The sequence below is a fragment of the Papio anubis genome, chromosome 3, assembly GCF_008728515.1.
Source record: "Papio anubis isolate 15944 chromosome 3, Panubis1.0, whole genome shotgun sequence".
In the NCBI taxonomy this organism is placed as follows: Eukaryota; Metazoa; Chordata; class Mammalia; order Primates; family Cercopithecidae; genus Papio; species Papio anubis.
This window is the reverse complement of record NC_044978.1, coordinates 31,127,613-31,150,388: the sequence shown is the minus strand read 5'-3', so window position 1 is coordinate 31,150,388 and position 22,776 is coordinate 31,127,613. Positions and strand designations below refer to the sequence as shown.

The 22,776-nt window shown below is 39.9% G+C and overlaps 1 protein-coding gene across 11 annotated transcripts in view; it reads left to right on the top strand.

Annotated features, from left to right (window-relative positions):
• TMEM144 (transmembrane protein 144) overlaps positions 1 to 22,776 on the top strand; it is an 81,468-nt gene that overhangs the window by 14,009 nt on the left and 44,683 nt on the right. For 10 of the 11 annotated variants that reach the window (XR_002522278.1, XR_002522280.1, XR_004182624.1 and 7 more), the window contains 3 exons: positions 544 to 666; positions 2,675 to 2,774; positions 5,026 to 5,106. Coding sequence is in view for 4 of the 11 variants with exons in the window: in XM_017959152.2 (XP_017814641.1) it covers positions 544 to 666; positions 2,675 to 2,774; positions 5,026 to 5,106 (304 nt within the window). In the remaining 7 variants the exon portion in view is untranslated. The remainder of the gene's footprint in view (positions 1 to 543; positions 667 to 2,674; positions 2,775 to 5,025; positions 5,107 to 22,776) is intronic. The other variant, XM_021938897.1, reaches the window with a different exon arrangement.

Below are 22,776 nucleotides of genomic sequence, written 5' to 3'. Positions count from 1 at the left end.
ACTCATCATAGGCATTGAACTCTAACTGTATGAGGCCTATGTATGACCATAAATGATTTTATTTTTATCCCAGAGCTGGCATAAATGGTCACTGAAGGTTTAAATTACTGTCATGCTATTCTGAAGTACTTACTACCAGGTTTTGGGGATGCAAGAGTACTCAGTGTGGCATCTGAATGAGAATATGCACTTGGTCTTGCCATCACTCTTTGGCTGAAAATTCTTGATTTGTCTAATAGAAAAAAATAATACTAAGCCAGAGCACACTGTGTCTAAGCCTTGGAGTCAACCTGGGTTTAAATTCCAGCTCAACAAACTACTACCTGTTTGGACACATTGCTTAATTGCAGATTCATTTTCTCTATCTTTGAGCTGGGGTTAATTATGATGCAGAGTAGTCATAAGAATGAAATGTGCAAAGTCCATGGCATATGGCATTCAATAAATTGTGACCATTCCTATAATACCACCTCATAGATATTCCTGAGCACAAATATATTCAATTCAATTTGAACCACTAACACCGAGTTTGTTTATTTCCAGGAATGTTTCTCCAGTGGGTCCTTTGTGCTGCCATATGGTTGGTTGCCTTGGTGGTCAATCTGATATTGCATTGCCCAAAGTTTTGGCCTTTTGCAATGCTTGGAGGCTGCATTTGGGCAACAGGTAATGTCTGATATAATTTATACTTTTATTATGTAACATAATGATCAAAATAATTCTCGCTCACAGTAGGAGGAAATAGCACAAACAGTGATTCTGAATAACCCTTAGTCATAAATACTAGAAATTAACTACTTTCTTGCCTTCACATGCTCAATGAATATTTTTGGTGCTTTACCTGATTTGTTCCACCTGATTTATTCCTCTAAATGATTTACTTCTAAGTTCGTGGTAGAAAATTATTACAGTAAAAACATTTTAATTATTCTCCATCGATTCAAGCATAACTCATTTATTATTTTAGTGTGTTCTGCCCCTTTTTTCCAGGATGTTTATCAGAAAATATTTATTAAATAGTAATCTCTACTAATATCATTTTTAGGGCTTAACCTAATTAGGCCAATGTGAAGATACTTCATTTCAAAAGGGCTTGTTAACAGAAAAGCAAAGTAAACAAAAATCTTTCTGTTGCCTTATCAGTACCTGAAACTATATAATTAGAATTCGTAACTTGGCTTGGTCAATCAAGTGTTTCCCTTCAATTAATATAAATACACCCCAGGAGGTCTTTTTTTCTTCAGCAAAGAGAATTCCAAGTATCAATGATCTTTAGAAATAATTTCATTAAGAGCAAATACATGTGAAAATGTTAAAAATTTATTTAAAAAATTAAAATTAAAATTTATTTATTACCCACTTAATTTGAGTCTCTGAGGAGTTAAATGATTTAGTGAAGTTCATAAGTTAGAAGACAAAAGAGTTAGCTTTTAGATTTCCACCAAGATTTACATTATTATACCTCACTTATACCTCAGTATGATTGCTTGTCATATCTAATAGAGGGACAGGAACAGACGAAACATCCATCCATCCTGCAGATCTTTATAGCCACGAGAGCATTTCTGTTCACCCAGCAGATTCCACTGAGTTTCCGTGGGGAAAGAGTCCAATTTGAGATATGTTGCAAATGTGGATGCCATAGGTTGGAGCAACTGATAGCATATAGGACATAGCAGAATGGGAGGGGCCAATGATAGCGTAGAGATTTGATTATAGGTGATTAGGAGGGTGGTGGTATTGACACATGTGAGGAAAGGAAAAAGAACATGTTTGAAAGGGAAAAGGATGGGTTCAGCTTGGCCCTTTCTGAGCATGAACATCCTGATGTTTCCACCATAGAAAACATCTGGTTGGAGATTTCTTCTTGATGGTTTGGAGAATAATATTAAAACTCTAAAGTAGGTCCAGGTTAGAGCTGTAGCACTGGGAACATGCACCTTTAGCTGGTAGCTGAAAACATGAAATTAGGTCAAGTACCCAAAGGACAATAAAGCAAGGGGACAAATATGCTCAAGGGAAAATCTTTAGGAGGTACCTTATTCCAGAAGGAATGATGAAAAATACCAGCTAGAGAAAGAGCTAAAGAGAGAAACAGGAGGAGAATCAAGTGATGAGGACGTCATGGAATCCTAAAGAGGTAACCTTTCAAGAAGAGATTGTAGGACAGACCAAAAATATATATGTATATGGATTTGGCCCTCAGTGACCCTCAAAACATAAAAAAATTAATGTGGAAATCCAGAAATCCAGAAGACAGATCAGCAATCATGGAAGAGCAAATTCTGAGCCTGTTTTATGGCCAAAGACTTCTGCCAGTAATTGGCCCTAGTTCAAGTCTCAGAGGATGGTCACTGATAATTTATCACTGACAGCTTCCATGAAGAGTCACAGAATAGAGAGCTATGCTAAGGGTGAGAAACCTCTGTACAATTAGGAGTTCAACATTTTTCTTTGTAGACTTTTTCCCTGAGCCTAGTTCTTTTAGCAATCATAATCATAAATTTAATGCCAAAAATATGGTTATTTTACTTAAAAAATAAGGAACTGTGCTTTACTAAATTTGTCCAAATCCCATACACTTCAGTTGAAGTTAGAATAAAAACTAATTCTATTTATAAATGTATTTTCTATATTGGAAGTAACATGTTTCTTCTGTATATTACATCTACAGGGAACATTGCTGTTGTCCCAATTATCAAAACCATTGGATTAGGCCTTGGAATCTTAATCTGGGGATCATTTAATGCCTTAACTGGCTGGGCAAGCTCAAGGTAATTCAAGTCAAATTAGTTCAACTAAGATTTCCCGCACCCATATTCTTCGTAAGGCAAGTGCTTACTGAGAGGAATAACATGTGATTCTTATTCTCACAGAGTTTATAGCTGGTAAAACATACACATCAAATATGCCACCTTCTGTTGCTATTTGCCCCAAATTCTTAATATTTAGAATATGTAGAAATTAAATATATTTACAGGCTCACGCCTGTAATCCTAGCACTTTGGGAGGCCAAGGTGGGCAGATCACAATGTCAGGAGATTGAGACCATCCTGGCTAACACGGTGAAACCCCGTCTCTACTGAAAATACAAAAAATTAGCCGGACATGGTGGCGGGCACCTGTAGTCCCAGCTGCTGGGGAGGCTGAGGCAGAGGAATGGCGTGATCCCCAGAGGCGGAGCTTGCAGTGAGACAAGATCACGCCACTGCATTCCAGCCTGGGCAACAGAGCGAGACTCTGTCTCAAAATAAATAAATAAATAAATAAATAATCTAGATATTTGATCAAGATATAGTGTAGCATTAAATCTGGGAAACAAAGGTAGAGAGAGAAAAAGGAAACTGATGTTTATTGTCCCTTTCTATTGTGTCACAGTTTGCTGGACATGTTCTATGCATCATTATCATCTCACTTTCACAAATACATGAAGTAAGCACTATCTTAGAGTAGATACCCAAAGAGGTTAAGTAATTTACTGTAGGTCACAGAACTAAGAAGCTAGGATTCAAACCCAGGTCTTCTAGTTCCAGAGCACATATTCTTCCCTCTAGAGCAGGGTTGGCAAACCATGGTCTGGTTTCCCAGCCATTTCTATAAATTACGTTTTATCAGAACACAGCCAAACCTATCCATTTAAGGACTGTCTATGGCTGTTTTTCTATCACAATGGTAGAGTTGAGCAGCAAGGGAATAACTGACCCTCAAAGCTTAAATTATTTACAGTCTGGCCCTTGAGAAAAAGTTTGCCAGCCCCAGCTCTAGCATTGCGCTGTCCAATAGAGTAGCCAGAAACCACAGGAGGCCGTTTATATTTAAATTTAAATTAATTTAAATTGATAAAATTAAACCTCCAGTTTCTGGGTTGCACTAGCCACTTGGGTGTGCTCAGTAGCTACATATGGGGAGGGGCTACTCTTTTGTGCAGTGAAGATAGAGAACAGTCCCATCATTACACAAAGTTCTATCAGACTGGTGCCCTTGGTCAGCATTAAGATTAACATTCAAATCAATTTTGGAAAAATGAGTAGAATGTAGGGTGTTATTCTCATCTTACCTTTTGGACTCCCTTTCCACTCAAAGCATTATAACCACCTCAAAACAACAAAACAAACCAACTTACTAACTTCCAATACATTGTCTCCCATCCTTTCCCCATTCCCCACCTCCTGCTATTTTCTTTTTCTTTTCCTTCTTTTCTCCTTTCCTCTTGCCCCTGGATGGTTCTCAGTGATTCTTGGTGATGATCACAGCAATGTCAAGGTAGGAAAAAAAAATCTGTGGTAATGACAGAGTAGGGATATTTAACCTAGAAGTTTTTTAAAAGTGTACTCCAAACACTATACAATATCGTATACAATACAATATTGTAACCAATTATATACAATACAATATTGTAACCAATTAATTAACCTTCCATGAGTCAGGTGAACTATTTTCTCCTACTTCTTCTTTTTTAGTCTTAGTAAAGAGACACTCACAAGTACTTTTATGTATACTAACTCATTTAATCTTTGTAACAAACTTATAAGGTAGGTACAATAATTATCCTATTTTAAACATGGGAAGCTGGGCACGTTGGCTAACACCTGTAATCCCAGCACTTTGGGAGGCCGAGGTGGGTGGATCACTTGATTTCAGGAGTTCCAGACCGGCAAAACCCTATCCCTACTAAAAATACGAAAATTAGCCAGGCTTGGTGACAGGCACCTGTAGTCCCAGCTACTTGGGAGACTGAGGCAGGAGAATAGATTGAATTCAGGAGGCAGAGGTTGCAATGAGCCAAGATCATACCACTGTACTCCAACCTGGGTGACAGAGTAAGCCTCCATCTGAAAAAAAAATAAAAAATAAAAAAATTGGAAATTGAGGTACAGCGAAAATAAATAACTTACCCAAAGTCACAGCTAATAAGTGAGAGAGCTGGGATTTGAACCAGGAATCTGGCCCCGAGTCCATGCCCTTAAACATTATGGTGAAACATCTTAACAATATTTAATTTGATGTGACTTTCTGGATTTTCAGGTTTGGTTGGTTTGGATTGGATGCAGAAGAAGTGTCAAATCCACTGCTAAATTACATTGGAGCCGGGCTCTCAGTAGTAAGGTACACAGTCATTTCTAGTGATTTTGCTATTCTTTAAAACATGGAGAGTGCTTTTTTAAGGATCCTGATATGTTTACATTTTTTAAACCTACATTTCATAAAATCCACACGCTTGTTCCTCAGATTTGTCATTTACAATGACTGGTTTTAGAGGCCAAAAAGTGCCAGATTTGGGGGGCAGGAGCCCCAGCTTTAGCTCTCCAAAACTCTGAGAACCTGGAAAATCATTTAACTGCTCTTAAGCTTAGTTTTATCATCTGTAATATGTAGAAAATCATAACACATATCTTATCAATGAGAATCAAATATTTTGCAAACTAAAACATGCTATTCAAAAAAAGCATTCTGCTGGCTTCCTGATGCCCCTGGAGTAGTCACCGATTCTCTCTTCTACGTACAACTCATTTCCTGTCTCACCTAGTTTCCACTTCCCTGTCTCCTCACTCACTCTTCTCAACCTAGCTAGACAGCCACTCTTTCACCTGTGAGAACACATACTCTTTTGAATGCCCATGTTTGGTTGCATTTGTGTCTAGCGGTATGCACTCTATGAATAAGGGTGAAAATGTCTTTAAATCTCTATATGGCAGTGTTCAGTCCATAAAACTTAACAGGAACTGGGTCACCTTAAATTTAGTCTTCTTTCCCCTCTGGATTCCATTTATATTCCCTGTCAGTTCTTCGCATAATGGATAGTACTGTCTAGAAAGATTTTAGTACTTTTTTATTCTTCAGGGAAAGAACAGTATATTTGCCTTCCTTCAACAATGATGGCTTTTCCCCAGCCACATTCAGGAACAATCTCTTTGTCATTGAAATGTTGCCTTAGAGAGTAGTCCCAGGCCAATTGGAGAAAAAAAAAAACATAAATTATTCTAAAATAGCAGATTCCTGACTTTTTTTGGTTAGAGGCAATTTTATGTATTTTGTACAATTCACACAGAATTCTAACTCTGAATAGCTCTCTCAAAAACAATTTCTTTACACACCAAAACTGTAACATAGCATGGCTTAGTTTTGACTTAATGACAACTTAAGGTCAGTTTACCCAGTCTATCAGGCATTGTTTTCCTCCACATTTCTTCTTTATTTAGAAAAATACATTCTCCAAAATTGCAGATCAATGATTCATGTTCTACCACTTCCACCTATGTGGCCATGGGCAAATAACTTCAGTTCTCCAAGCTTTGGTTTCTCCATTTGTAAAGAGGGATAATAAGAGCACCAACCTCATAAAGTATTTTGAGGGTTAAATGAAATAAAATATGTTTAGTGCTTCATATAGTGCTGATTACATGGTTAATGCTCTACGTATTAGTTGCCATTACAATTATTTTATTAATAACATTTATGTTCAATTACTGTTTCCCTGTTGGGTATTTGTTGCCCCGCTTTATGTTCCACTAGGCAGTGCACCTAAGGAACCCTGTAGCTCAATTTGAACTTGGTCTGTAGCAAGGAAATTCAAGAACTCTTCCTGTAGTGCATCTAGGCTCCCTTCTATGTTTCTCTGCTAAGAGGAGTTTCTGGAATATGTCATTTCATTGTTTTAACTCGGTTAAATCAGTTTGTTCTGAAGGGTATTCACTGAATAAACTTGGAGCTTCATGGTCCATGTAAAGACACTTGAAATACGGTTGCATCCGTTTAGGATATTGCTTTTCTTTTTAAAATTAAAATTATTGCTTCTATCCCCTGTATAGTCTAATTTTTTTGTTTCGTTTTGTTTCGTTTTGTTTTGTTTTTTAGAGATGGAATCTTGCTCTGTCACTCAGGCTGGAGTGCAGTGGAGCGATCTCGGCTCACTGCAAGCTCCACCTCCTGAGTAGCTGGGACTACAGGCACCCGCTGCCACGGCTGGCTAATTTTTTGTATTTTCAGTAGAGACAGGGGTTTCACCGTGTTAGCCAGGATGGTCTCGATCTCCTGACCTCATGATCCGCCCGTCTTGGCTTCCCAAAGTGCTGGGATTACAGGCGTGAGCCATTGCGCCTGGCCAGTCTAATTTTTAAAGGTTGGTTAATTTCTAGCCTTACATTTTCTTTATGTGATATACAAAGTGTCTGTCAGTCAGTATACCAAAACCACTCCAGGTATTTTAAATAGGAGAGGATTTAACACGGGGAACTGTTTACAAGACCCAATTAAATAAGAAGAAGAAAGGCGGTGTCACCCATAACCCTGAAGCCCACACAATACTGCTGAATTGCCTCTGCCTGACCGACTGCTCCTGCTGAAACTACTGGAGGCACCACCAAAACATAATATCTTCTCCCATCTTCTCAAATGATGCAAGTGCCTCCCACTGGCACAACCTAGCTGCCAATAAAGTTTGGGAAATGTAATTTTCAGTCTTCCATGTTCCATGGTTCAGGAGAGAGTGCGTAGGGTGAGAGCAGAGCTGACACCAAGAAACAATATTCAGGACACTCTGTTAAACATTTGCTTCCTTGAAGATCCAGGAGCCAGAGGTCTATAACAAGACCAATGTCCCTTTCAATTCAAATAATAATAATATGATTTGGATTATCTTTAAGGATCTGCTCTCCATTCTTTTGTCTTCTCATTTTACGTGCCTTCCCTGGAGGGTTATGTTTACTCTACAGCTTCATCTATTATTTTACATTGTGAGGAAACCCAAATCATTGTTTCTAGCTATCACCTTTCCTCAAGCCACAGCCCTTCTTTCTTTTTTTTTTTTTAATTATTATTATACTTTAAGTTCTAGGGTACATGTGCACAACGTGCAGGTTTGTTACATATGTATACTTGTGCCATGTTGGTGTGCTGCACCCATCAACTCATCAGCACCCATCAACTCGTCATTTACATCAGGTATAACTCCCAATGCAATCCCTCCCCTTTCCCCCCTCCCCATGATAGGCCCCAGTGTGTGATGTTCCCCTTCCCGAGTCCAAGTGATCTCATTGTTCAGTTCCCACCTATGAGTGAGAACATGTGGTGTTTCGTTTTCTGTTCTTGCGATAGTTTGCAGAGAACGATGGTTTCCAGCTGCATCCATGTCCCTACAAAGGACACAAACTCATCCTTTTTTATGGCCACATAGTATTCCATGGTGTATATGTACCACATTTTCTTAATCCAGTCTGTCACTGATGGACATTTGGGTTGATTCCAAGTCTTTGCTATTGTGAATAGTGCCGCAATGAACATACACGTGCATGTGTCTTTATAGCAGCATGATTTATAATCCTTTGGGTATATACCCAGTAATGGGATGGCTGGGTCATATAGTACTTCTAGTTCTAGATCCTTGAGGAATCGCCATACTGTTTTCCACAATGGTTGAACTAGTTTACAATCCCACCAACAGTGTAAAAGTGTTCCTATTTCTCCACATCCTCTCCAGCACCTGTTGTTTCCTGACTTTTTAATGATTGCCATTCTAACTGGTGTGAGATGGTATCTCATTGTGGTTTTGATTTGCATTTCTCTGTTCATATCCTTTGCCCACTTTTTGATGGAGTTGTTTTTCTCTTGTAAATTTGTTTAAGTTCCTTGTAAATTCTGGATATTAAACCTTTGTTAGACAGGCAGATTGCAAAAAATTTCTCCCATTCTGTAAGTTGCCTGTTCACTCTGATGATAGTTTCTTTTGCTGTGCAGAAGCTTTTTAGTTTAATTAGATCCCATTTGTCAATTTTGGCTTTTGTTGCCATTGCTTTTGGCATCTTTGTCATGAAGTATTTGCCCATGCCTATGTCCTGAATGGTATTTCCTAGATTTTCTTTTAGGGCTTTTATGGTCTTGGATTTTACATTTAAGTCTTTAATCCATCTCGAGTTAATTTTTGTATAAGGTATGAGGAAGGGATCTAGTTTCCATTTTCTGCATATGGCTAGCCAGTTTTCCTGGCACCATTTATTGAATAGAAGATCAATTCCCCATTGCTTGTTTTTGTCAGGTTTGTCAAAGATCAGATGGTTGTAGATATGTGGTGTTGTTTCTGTGTTCTCTGTTCTGTTCCATTGGTCTATATGTCTGTTTTGGTACAGTTTTGGTTACTGTAGCCTTGTAGTATAGTTTGAAGTCAGGTAGCATGATGCCTCTAGCTTTGTTCTTTTTTGTTTAGGATTGCCTTGGCTATATGGAGTCTTCTTTGATTCCATATGAAATTTAAAGTAGTTTTTTTTCTAATTCTGTGAAGAATGTCAATGGTAGTTTGATGGGAATAGCATTGAATCTATAAATTACTTTGGGCAGTATGGACATTTTCATGATATCAGTTCTTCCTGTCCATGAGGATGGAATGTTTTTCCATTTGTTTGTGTCCTCTCTTATTTCCTTAAGCAGGGGTTTGCAGTTCTCCTTGAAGAGGTCCTTCACATCCCTTGTTAGCTGTATTCTCTGGTATTTTATTCTCTTTATAGCAATTGTTAATGGGAGTTCATTCATGATTTGGCTCCCTGCTTGTCTACTGTTGATGTAAAGGAGTGTTTGTGATTTTTGCACATTGATTTTTGTACCTGAGACTTTGCTGAAGTTGCTTATCAGCTTAAGGAGTTTTGGGACTGAGATGATGGCATTTTCTAAATATAAAGTCATGTCATCTGGAAACAGAGACAATCTGACTTCCTCTCTTCCTATTTGAATACCCTTTATTTCTCTCTCGCCTGATTGCCCTGGCTGGAACTTCCAATACTATGTTGAATAGAAGTGATGAGAGAGGGCATCCTTGTCTTGTTCAAAGAAATCCTTCTCAGTCTTCAAAGGGAATGCTTCCAGCTTTTGCCCATTCAATATGATATTGGCTGTGGGTTTGTCATAAATAGCTTTTATTATTTTGAGATATGTTCCATCAACACCTAGTCTATTGAAAGTTTTTAACGTGAAGGAATGTTGAATTTTATCAAAGGTCTTTTCTGCATCTATTGGCATAATCATGTGGTTTTTGTCTTTGGTTCTGTTTATGTGATGGATGATGTATACTGATTTGTATATGTGGAAACAGCCTTGCATTCCAGGGATGAAGCTGACTTGATCATGGTGCATAAGTTTTTTGATGTGCTGCTGGATTCAGTTTGCCAGTATTCAGATTCAGTTTGCCATTACTGAGGATTTTCACATCAATGTTCATTAGGGATATTGGCTTGAAGTTTTCTCTTTTCACTGTGTCTCTGCCTGGTTTTAGTATCACGATGATGCCGGCTTCATAAAATGAGTGAGTGAAGAGTCCTTTCTTTTCAATTGTTTGGAGTAGTTTCAGAAGTACTGGTAGCAGCTCCTCTTTGTACCTCTAGTAGAATTTGGCTGTGAATCCATCTGTTCCTGGGATTTTTTTTTTTTTTTTTTTTTTTTTGGTTGGTAGGCTATTAATTACTGCCTCAATTTCAGAACTTGGTATTGGTTTATTCAGGGATTCAACTTCTTCCTGGTTTAGTCTTGGGAGGGTGTATGAGTCCAGTAATTTATCAATTTCTTCTAGATTTTCTAGTTTATTTGCATAGAAGTGGAGTTTTTTGTTTGTTTTGTTTTGTTTTGAGATGGAGTCTCACTCTGTTGCCCAGGCTGGAGTGCAGTGGTGCAATCTCAGCTCACTGCAACCTCTGCCTCCTGGGTTAAATGATTCTCCTGCCTCAGCCTCCTGAGTAGCTGGGATTACAGGCACCTGCAACCATGCCTGGCTAACTTTTGTATTTTTAGTAGCGATGGGGTTTCACCATGTTGGCCAGGCTGATCTCAAACTCAAGTAATTCACCCCCCTTAGCACCCTCCACAAAGTGCAGGGATTACAGGTGTGAGCCACTGCACCCAGCCTGCATAGAAGTGTTTATAGTATTCTCTGATGGTAGTTTGTATTTCTGTGGGGTCAATGGCGATGTCCCCTTTATCATTTTTTATTGTGTCTATTTGATTCTTCTCTCTTTTCTCCTTCATTAGTCTAGCTAGCAGTATATATATTTTGTTAAATTTTTCAAAAAACCAGCTCCTGGATTCATCGATTTTTGGGGGGATTTGTGTGTGTGTGTGTGTGTGTCTATCTCCTTCAGTTCTGCTCTGATTGTAGTTATTTCTTGTTTTCTGCTAGCTTTTGGGTTAGTTTGCTCTTGCCTCTGTTGCTATTTTAATTGTGACGTTAGGGTGTCAATTGGAGATCTTTCTAGTTTTCTGATGTGGGCATTTAGTACTATAAATTTCCCTCTTAACACTGCTTTAGCTGTGTCCCAGAAATTCTGGTACATTGTCTCTTTGTCCTTATTGGTTTCAAAGAACTTCTTTATTTCTGCCTTAATTTCGTTTTTTTACCCAGGAGTCATTCAGGAGCAGGTTGTTCAATTTCCATGTAATCTTGTGGTTTTGAGTGAATTTCTTAATCCTGAGTTCTAATTGATTGCACTGTGGTCTAAGAGACTGTCTATGATTTCACTTATTTTGCATTTGCTGAGGAGTGTTTTACTTCCAATTATGTGATCAATTTTAGAATAAATGCTATGTGGCACTGAGAAGAATGTATATTCTGTTGATTTAGGGTAGAGAGTTCTGCAAATGTCCATTAAATCCACTTGATCCAGAACTGGGTTCAAGTCCTGAATATCCCTGTTAATATCCTGTTAATTTTCTGTTTTGTTGATCTGTCTAATATCGACAGTGGGGTGTTAACACCTCCCATTATTATTGTGTGGGAGTCTAAGTCTCTCTGTAGGTCTCTAAGAAATTGTTTTATGAATCTGAGTGCTCCTGTATTGGGTGAATATATATTTAGAATAGTTAACTCTTCTTGTTGAATTGTTCCCTTTACCATTATGTAATCCCCTTCATCTTTTTTGATCTTTGTTGGCTTAAAGTCTGTTTTGTCAGAGACCAGGATTGCAATCCCTGCTGTTTTTTGCTTTCCATTTGCTTGGTAAATTTTCCTGCATCCCTTTATTTTAAGTCTCTATGTGTCTTTGCATGTGAAATGGGTCTCCTGAATACAGCACACTGATAGGTCTTGACTCTCCAATTTCACAGTCTGTGCCTTTTATTTGGGGCATTTATCCCATTTACATTTAAGGTTAATATTGTGATATGTGAATTTGATCCTGTCATCCTGATGCTATCTGGTTATTCTGCACACTTGTTGATGCAGTTTCTTCATAGTGTCATTGGTCTTTATATTTTGGTGTGTTTTTGCAGTGGCTGGTACCGGTTTTTCTTTTCCATATGTAGTGCTTCTTTCAGGAGCTCTTGGAAAGCAGGCCTGGTGGTAATGAAATCTCTCAGCATTTGCTTGTCTAGAAAGGATTTTATTTCTCCTTCACTTTGAAGTTTTGTTTGGCTGGATATGCGATTCTGGATTGAAAATACTTTTCTTTAAGAATATTGAATATTGGCTCCCAATCTCTTCTGGCTTATGGATTTTCTTCTGAGAGATCTGCTATTACTCAGATGGGCTTCCCTTTGTAGGTGACCTGGCCTTTCTCTTAGCTGAGCTGCCCATAACATTTTTTCCTTCATTTCGACTTTGGAGAATCTGATAAGTATCTGTTTTGGGGTTGATTTCTCATGGAGTATCTTAGTGGTGTGCTCCGTATTTCCTAAATTCGCATGTTGGCCTGTCTTGCTGGGTTAGGGAAGTTCTCCTGGATAAAATCCTGAAGTGTGTTTTCCAGCTCGTTTCCATTCTCCCCATCTCTTTCAGGTACTCCAATCAATCATAGGCTCAGTCTTTTTACATAGTGTTGTATTTCTTAGAGACTTTTTTGATTCTTTCTTCCTCTAATCTTGTCTGCATGCTTTATTTCAGCAAGGTGGTCTTCAAACCCTGCTATCCTTTCTTTTGCTTGTTTGATTTGGCTACTGATACTTGTGTATGATTCACGAAGTTCTCATGCAATGTTTTTCAGCTCCATCAGGTCATTTATGTTTCTCTCTAAACTGGTTATTCTTCTTAGCAGCTCCCCCAACCTTTTATCAAGGTTCTTGGCTTCTTTGCATTGGATTAGAACATGTTCCTTTAGCTCAGCAGAGTTTTTTATTACCCATCTTCTGAAGCCTACTTCTGTCAGTTCATCCATCTTATCCTCCATCCAATTCTGCACCCTTGCTGGAGAAGCATTGTGATCATTTGGAGGGGAAGAGGCACTCTGGCCTTTTGGGTTTTGAGCATTTTTTCATCAATTCTTTCTCATCTTCATGAGTTTGTCTAGTTTCGATCTTTGAGGCTGCTGACCCTTGAATGGGGTTTTTTGTGGGGACATTTTGTTGTTGTTGATGCTATTGTTGTTGCTTTCTGTTATTTTTTCTTTCAATGGTAAGGTTGTAGCAGGACGAGCTGCAGACAAAACTCCTCAGACACTGAGTTAAAGAAGGAAGTGGTTTATTCGGCCTGGAGCATTGGGCAAGACTCCTGTCTTAAGAGCCAAGCTCCCTGAGTGAGCAATTCCTGTCTCTTTCAAGGGCTCACAACTCTAAGGGGGTTCGCGTGAGAGGGTCGTGATCAATTGAGCAAGCAAGGAGTATGTGACTGGGGGCTGCAGGCACCGATAATCAGAACGAAACAGAACAAGACAGGGATTTTTACAATGCTTTTCCATACAATGTCCGGAATCTATAGATAACATAATCAGTTAGGCCGGGGGTCGATCTTTAACTACCAGGCTTAGGTCAGGCAGGCCCAGGCCTGGTTTAAGGTCTGGTTCCTTGGTTTTGGGTCTGGTTCTTAGGTGCTGGGCTACCTGCCTTTAGTTTTGCTTCTTTTTCCTTTTCTGAATATAAAACAATATAAAACAATATGAGAGGGTCTGTCTGTCTTCTCTCGTTTCCTCCCTTTAAGACTCTCACTTTTTATTAGTGGAATTCTCACTCTTATTTTTGCTTCTTATGTCTTCCTGTGCAATAGATTGATAGTGATTCATATAGTACATTTGTGCTGAAGCATTTTGGTGAACTAAGGTAGTGATGAAGCTTTTTATCATTTAGAAGTACAGGTAGCAAACAAGGGAGAAGTAAGCAGGTTCTTTTTACTATTATAACTCCTATTATAAGAGTTTTAAATCCTCTTAGTGCTGGGAACTAATTTCTAAACATGGTCTCAGGATCAAATCTATGCCACACTTGCACGGGCACATGTGCCAGTTTCGTTATATCTTTAACTATGTCTTCAACTACTTGCCCTTGATCATCTGTGTGTAGACAGCAATTAGTAAGGTTAAATTTTCTACAAAATTATCTTTCAGCTGCTAGCAAGTAGTTGAGAGTCAATCTATTTTGACAGATAGCATTTCTCATCTGAGTTTCTTGCCAGGTGAGCACAGTCAAGGTTTTACCGGTTTTATTAGTGATGATCTTCAAGACAGCTTGCAACCATATGATTTGGTTGAGCAAGTAAATGGGGGTCCAGTATCCTCACACATCATCTTGTGCCTAAGTGGCAGGCCTATAGTATTGTATAATTTTTTCAGGAGGCCGTTTATCATCTTTTTAATTATCTATGGCTATACTTCGCTTTTCGCGGGAAGCATAGACAGAGAAGCTTAGAAGTTTGCCTGTTGTTATGAGCATTAGGAAGAAAGATGTTTTAATAGTGCCTATAACACAACTACCTGTCCACCGCTCAGGTAGCTTAGCATAGGCCTTATGTCTACATGTCTAGTATAACCTAGTGGGGGCTGTCCAGTCCCAGAGGGATACTGGGTGGGCCTAAACGGTCTGCAACTTTGGGAATTTACTAAATGAATTTTCTTGATATGGTTTGAATTGTACTAGGTAGCTGTTTTTGTAGTACTATTATACAGTTTTTGCCTAAGGCAGCTGAATCTTTCTATAGGAAGGGTGAAGTCCTTCCCCACTCTTGCTATATAGTATTGTCTAATGATTGAGGCTTTTAGGTCTTAGAAGCTATCAGGGTGATTTTTTTTTTTTTGAGCCAGGAATTTATCAGAAACTGGGTCTGTAGGTACTAATTATTGGGCTTCCTATGGCCATTGATGTCCCATTACAGTGTCTCCACATATATAGCATGAAGTGACATTGAGAGACTGGGCTACATGCTCGGCTAATTGCAAAAACAAATTTCTTGTTTTTCCTGGAATTTCTGGTACTGGCACATTCAGTTCATCATAGAAGGTTTGAAATACTGGCTCAGGAGAGCGTTTATAAACTTTTCTTCAAACTGTAATATTTACTTGAAGATCCAGTCCAGCCTCATCAGTTTTTAGGGTTACATCTTCCCCTTTTTTCCAGCGAGGATTAACGGGGTTAGTTATTACTGGTTCTAAGGGGTTCCACTGACTACTGGTACAGGAATGGCCACTTTTCTCTTTTTTGAAGGTGGACAGGATTTTTTTTCATTTTTTATTTAAGTAGCCTAAATGACACAAGACCAGTATGTACATTTATTTTTACACAGTCTTAATTTATGATAAATGTACTTATTTTCTATCATATAGCCTCTTAATTAAGAGAACTACATCTTATTTTTAACTTATTATTATTAATGACAGCACAGGCATCAAATTTTAAGGTGACTTGTTTGAGCACCTCTCTTTTTTTCTGGTTTGGCTAACACTTTACTTGTATCGTTTAGGAGCCTTCACTAGTCTTCAGTTTTTAATCTTATTTTAAAAACTGGTCATGCGAGGCTCAAATGGGTCATAACACATATCAGGTTGGTCATTTCTCGGGCTACATACCTTGTATAGAATAATATTATGCAAACAAGTTTTTTTAGAGTTCCAGTACACTATAATAACCATAAAATAATAGGACCGTAGCAACCTTTTGTCCTACCTCAGTGACTTGATGTATATACTGGGAATAGCCTTCAGTTTGAGGAAGGTCAGTTGAAGTCCTTACTGTACAAGTTCAAATATTAAGGAAAATGAGTCCTGCAATGAGTTTCCTCATGCTTCAGCCGTGCATGGACCAGTCAGCCTCCAAGTGTGACTAGAGCAGGGCTTGTCGTCTTCTTCAGAGTCACTTGGCAGGGATTGGTGAAGCTGCTCTCATCCACGTACGGCTCCCAGTCTACTGATGTTTAAGGGTGGTCTCGGAGGTTGGGCCTACTAGAATAAACTGAGTCTAATACCTCTATACAGTTATGTTCAACTGGGCTCTCTGATACTGGGAGCAAGGTGATGGGGTTTAGGGTATTGTAAACTTCAATGGTTATGTGGGGATTTTCACAGAGCAAGCTTTGGTATCTAGTTAGTCTAGCATTTGTTGGCTAATGATGTCCTTTGGTATTTATTAAAGTCACCATAGCATGGGGGGACTTTATGTTTAGGTTTTGCCTAAGAGTTAGCTTATCTGCCTCTTGTGCTAACAGGGCTGTTGATGCCAGGGCCCTTAGACATGGGGGCCAGCCTTTGGAAACCCCATCTAGTTGTTTTGCAAGATAGGCCACTGGCCTTGGCTAGGACCCTACAGTCTGGGTTAAAACTCCAACTGCCATTTTTTTTTTTCTGACACATGGGGTGTAAAGGGTTTTGTCAAGCCAGGTAGCCCCAGGGCTGGGGCCAACATGAGTTTTTCTTTTAACTCATGAAAAGCTTGTTGCTGTTGGTTGTAATAGATGTAGTTTATCTAATCTACATTTTTATTAACTGTCACCTACTAAAATATTGACTTAAATCCTGTAGCTATCTGATTTTAAGCTTTAAATTGATCTGGTATTCTTTGTGGGGCCCCAATTGCATCTAAATAGATGTGAGAGTTGAAAGACCTATAAGGGGCTTCTCTCACTTTACAATGTCTTATTTTTTCTCCTTCTGGTTGATGAAATGCCAGGGTGAAAGGGATAGCCAAATGGACTAAAGCACAAGTGCCAGTCTAGTTATTTGGCAGAGTGCCCAGTAAAGGTCCACCACAATACCACCACACGTCTGCTCGGGGATGAACAAGGGCTGACTGATGGATAAGCTCTTGAAAATTCTTAAGCTCATAGCATCCCTTCAGGTCTCCAAGGAATGCTAAGTTTCCTGCCTGTCATGAGAGACACAAAGTGAACTTAGTGTTGGGAGATGGAAGCTGGATGGCCCTCAGGGGCTGACCTGCAGGGTGCCAGACTTCGGGATATAGCAGAGAGAGCTTGCCATGACTTATTACTCCAGGCTATAGAATCCTGGAAAAGAGCTACCATGCAGCCTATGCCTGGTTGACTGGAGGACCACCTTAGTGGAGAGGGGGACAATCTGGGCCTCTGGCCTGCCATGTGTACAAGCATAACAATTGCTTTTGTTTAATGTGCAGATGGAATATTTGATCCATTTTAACCAGGCATTTGCATCTTGGTATCCTGTCTTAATTGCTAAAGTTTAAGTCTTTAACTTCTATGATCCTCTAGCAAAATGCATGTATGATTTTTATACCAGATAAGCTAAATCTTACCTTTATATTAGTGTGTCATTAATGTTAAACTTAATTTTAATAAAATCTTGTAGACATATTTATCCAATTTTTAATGTTTGACCATAAAGTAAGATTTTATAGACTTTTTTTAACCTTTTATAATTTTTGCAAAGAGCAGATTGGTGCTTTAAAAAAAGCCTGCTATGCTTTTATTTTAATGTCCAGTTTACAGAAAAACTGGATGATACCTCTATAACTTTAGCTAATGTTTACACACAGAATTTTCTCTCTAATATTTTAAAATGTGATTAAACCTTTAAAACAAAATATACATATTTTTTAACCTTTTAATGTAGATAAACATTTATATTATTATGCCTCCTTATTCTTTTATCAAAAGTATATTTTATTTTCTTTATACACCTTGCACATAAACTTTTATTTTTTTTTAGTTTAACATTCAGGAGGCCTAGTTACTTTTAAATTATACTACATTTCTTGCATAAATTCTTTTTTGTAATATTTTTCTCTTTCACGACTTTCGCAGACAATTCTTTGACATGCTTTAACTTTCGGACTTATTACAAATATTTTTTTCTTTAAACAACCAGTTAATTTATTGCAGGACAAGAATTTACCATATAATACTCTTTTTACATAAATTCCGCCCCCACTTTTTTTCTTTTCCTTTTTTTTTTTTAATTTTTTTTGGAGATGATAACTATTATCTTCTAAAGTGAGCTTCTTTTATGTCTATGAGCTAGACTGCCTAAGGCCACAAGAATAGAAGTTAGTATAATACATGTTACACTGTTAACTTTTAGCAAACCTTACTTTTGTTGAAAACCTTGTAAGTTTGGGATTTTAATTGTCCTTTGCTATTAATAAGACCTTGTTTTGTCCAAATTAATTTAGAATTGGTATAGATAGCTTTTTATTTTTCCTAACAGAATAGCCTCATACCTTAAGATTTTTGAGTTAATAAGTTACTTTTTTGCTTTTTTGATTTAGGATAGTTCTGAACTGAACTAGTGAGGTGTGCTCACAATGAGGTTTCTCCTAAAAGTTATTTATTTTTATTTTTTTTCTGTTAACAAAGCAGTTGCCACTACAGATTGAATGCTTTTGGGCCATCCGCGGGTTACTGGGTTAAGGATTTTTGATAAGAAGGCCTCAGTGCTTTCAGGATACGCCCTTGTTTATACTGACAACAAAGTGGTATTGGAGCAGTACAGGGTTACAGAGAATACTTTCAATTATCAATTACAGGTTTTAAATTTACTTTGGCTTTTAAAGGAATAGGGTACACTTTTTTTTCTTAACTACTTGTAGATATCTCTCTTTCTCTCTTCGACTTTGTCTCTCTTTCTTTGACTTTCCTTTTGCCTTTGTCTCTTCCTCTCTCTCTTCTCACTTATGCTGGAGCTCTCTCAACCACTGTGGAGAGATCTAAAACCAGCTGTAACCAAGCATCTATGTACAGAAACTGGTCTGGGTGCCCTGGATTTACAGGTTACCTTGTGCCATACCTTTGAAACAAGGGATCTGTCCAGGCTTCCTTCTGATGGCCAGCCTACCTTTAATGCTGGCCAGTCTACTTTACACAAAGTTTTAAGTTTTCCTGGTGTCATAATACTCCATAGTCTCCTTTAAATCCTTTCTTGAAATTTTTCAACATAGTTCCTAGTAGGGTGGGCTTATTTGTGCCTGACCCATGCTTCTTCGAGACAAAACATCACGCTCACACCACACGCACACCACAAAACAAAGAACGGGTAAAGAGGACACACACACACTTTTGCAGTTTACACCAAACCAAAATCAAAACCAAAACCAGAGTATCCAGAAATCCAAGCCAGATCAAAACCAAAACAAAGTATCAAGCAATCCAAGTCAAGTCAGAAACAAAAACCAAAGTGCCAATACAGGCACACCATGGGTGATCAGGCCACACTTGCACTCAAATGGAGTAGGCAAGTTCCCAAGACCAGCCCTGTCAAGCAATTCAAACCAAGTCAAAACCAATACCAAAGTGCTGATAAAGGCACTCCGTGGGTGATCAGGCCACGCTTCCACTCAAATGGAGTGGGCAAGTTCCCAAGACCAGTCCTATCAAGCAATTCAAACCAAGTCAAAACCAAAACTAAACCAAAGTACCGATAAAGGCACGCCATGGGTGATCAGGCCACGCTTCCACTCAAACGGAGTAGGCAAGTTCCAAAGACCAGTCTTACCAAGTTTTAGATGTCCGGACCCCAAGTACCAGTTCCTTCCCGGTGTTCAGCCACTGCGTTGATCCTCCATGGGGGCCTGCCACACACTGCTCTGGTGAGGCGTACCACCGGGGCAAACGCCTACCCGGGAGCGCTCTCAGGATCCGCCTTGCTTGGGCTGGTCAGAGTCCCCCGCAGGGATGTTCCACAGGGCAGGCTTAAGCCACCTAAGGAGCTGCCTCCACCTTTTGCCAATCACCTCGCCTCCCGGTCAGGGAACCAAAAAATGTAGCAGGAGGAGCTGCAGACAAAACTCCTCAGACACCAAGTTAAAGAAGGAAGTGGTTATTCAGCCGAGGGCATCAGGCAAGACTCCTGTCTTAAGAGCTGAGCTCCCCAAGTGTGCAATTCCTGTCCCTTTGACGGGCTCACGACTCTAAGGGGGTCCACGTGAGAGGGTCATGATCGATTGGGCAAGCAGGGAGTGTGTGACTGGGGGCTGCAGGCACCAGTAATCAGAACGAAACAGAACAGGACGGGGATTTTTTACAATGCCTTTCCATACAATGTCTGGAATCTATAGACAACATAACCAGTTAGGCTTGGGGTCGATCTTTAACTGCCAGGCTTAGGTCAGGCAGGCCCAGGCCTGGTTTCAGGTCTGGTTCCTTGGTTTCGGGTCTGGTTCCTAGGCGCCGGGCTACTGCCTTTAGCTTTGCTCCTCTTTCCTTTTCTGAGTATAAATCAATATAAAACAATATGAGAGGGTCTGTCTCTCTTCTCTCAAGGTCACTCATCTGTAGGGCTGCTGTGGTTTGCTGGGGGTTCACTTCACGCCCCGTTCATCTGGTTTGCTCCCGCGCTTAGAGGTGTCACTGGAGGAGGCTGAAGAACAGCAAAGATGGGTGCCTTCACCTTCATCTGGGATCTCTGACCCCAAGGGGCACCAACCCGATGCCAGTAGGATCATTCCTATATAGGGTGTCTGACAACCCCTGTCAGAGGATTTCACCCAGTTGGGTGGCATGGGGAACAGGATCCATTTACGGAAGCGCTTTGACTGTCCTTTTTGGAGGGGGTGAGCTTCGCTGGGGGGAAACCCACTCATCTGGTCTGTGCAGATTCCTCAGAACTACTGGAGGGAAGGCTAACTCTGCTGGTCTGCAGAGACTGTGGCCAACCCTTCCCCTAAGGGAGGCCCAGGGAGGCTCGGGTTCTGTCCCTGAGCCTCGGGCTAGAGTTGTTGGAGTTCCTGCAGGGAGGCCCCGTCCAGTGAGAAAGGATGGGTCAGGGTGAGGCCTGAACAGGTGCTCTGGCCACAGTCTGCCACAGCCAGTGTGCTGGGCTTTGGGGAACACTTCTTGGGGACCAAGCTCTCCAGCCTCCCTGGCTCCAGCAGTGAAAAAGCATGGCCTGGAGCTATAGAGCTGGATGCTACCCTTCCCCCACCCAGGGAGCTTAGCGTGTTAGACAGTAATGAGTCCCAGTGCTGGCTGTTGCCCCTTCCCCAAGGAGCTCAGTTGGTTTAGGCAGCAGGTAGCTGCAGCTGTGATGCTGGTCACCTCTCCCTATGGGAGCTCAGCAGGCTTAGGCAGATTCTAGCAGAGAGGCTGTTGAGAATCCGCATGGCTCCAGTGTTGGGACCCTAGGCCCCAGTGGCGTAGGTTTGCAAGTAGGATCTTCCAATCTGTGGGTTGCACAGTTCCATGGAAAAGCATGGTTTCCCCAGCTGGGTAGCATGCTCACTCACCAATTCCTTGGCTGCGGGGTGGGGGCCCTGCAGCCCTGTGTGGCTCTCAGGTGGGCCACTAGACCACACTGCTTTTCCTTCCTGACCGTTATTACGTCAGCCACCTAGTCAGTTCTGATGAGAGAATCTGGATACCTTGGTTGCCAGTGAAGGATTCACACACTGATTATCATTCTTTTTGATGTGACCCTCTGATTGCTGCTGTTGCTAGTTGGCCATCTTGGTCCCACCTACCCTATCTGTGGCTTTCAAGTATTTTCTAACATATCATTCTGTATTGTTTATTAGAAAAATGCACAGATCTATACAGAGTAGAGGATTTTCATTGTATAATTTTGAGGACAAAATGCCAATTAATGTCTAATATTAACCTTACAAATATATATATATAATATGCATGCACAGAAATACACACATATTTACACAAATATATGTGTGCAAATATATATATATATAGAATACGTATAAAACACACACATATATAACTCATTTAAATATACTGATATAATTAGGCTTTATGCATTCAATTTTACTACGTGTTAAATATCTTGAGGACCCTGAAGGAGATATGTGGTTTCCACTGTAGGACTGGAAAGGCGTGATACCTTTCTTCCCTATCACAAAGGTCATGGCTGACACTCCTATAACAAAAGACAGGTTGATGAGACAAAAACATAACAAAATTTAATCAAAGTTCTGCATGACATGGGAACCTGTAGACCCAAAGACGCAGGGAAAAAAACATCTGTTTTTCTGCTTAGATGTGAAGATTTGACAGCCATGTAGAAATGTAATTACACAAAGGGTGTGATCTAATGGTAATAGACTGAGGGGAGAAACACAGCGAAACCTGCCTGTTCAGATTCTTCTTGGTCTCTTTGTGTAGTATTTCTTCCTCCTTGATAGGCAGCAGGACCCCTCTGGAATGAGAGTCTTATGATCTAGACAAGGTAGGTCAGAGAATTTCTGTATAGCCAGCTCCTACACAGAAAGTGGAAGGTTGGGAGTTGTTAGAGTAACTGATCTGGGTTTCATGGCTGGCTTTGAGAAAGAGGGATTCTAGTGTCCATGACTTATCTTGGAGAAGAGGAATTCTAATTTCTGTGGTCTGCTTTGTGGGAGAAAGGTGAGTGGAAGCCATCAAGGCGTGAGGAAGTCAGAGAGAGACTTGCCTTCTGAGGTTGCTTCTAAGGCCTTCCAATCTCCTATAGTTCAAAGCACTCAGCATGCCAAAGTGCCGTAATTTGGGGTATCATTTTTGGACCCCAACACTGGCTTCTATTGAATTAGAAAATCTTTAGAGAAAAAAGATTACATTGTGGCAAATGGTCTAGATTGTGTGGTAACTATTCTTAGTGTTGTGGGGATTCAAAAAGGAAGATTCAGTGAGGACTGGCCCAAGGGAAAGTTTTTTTT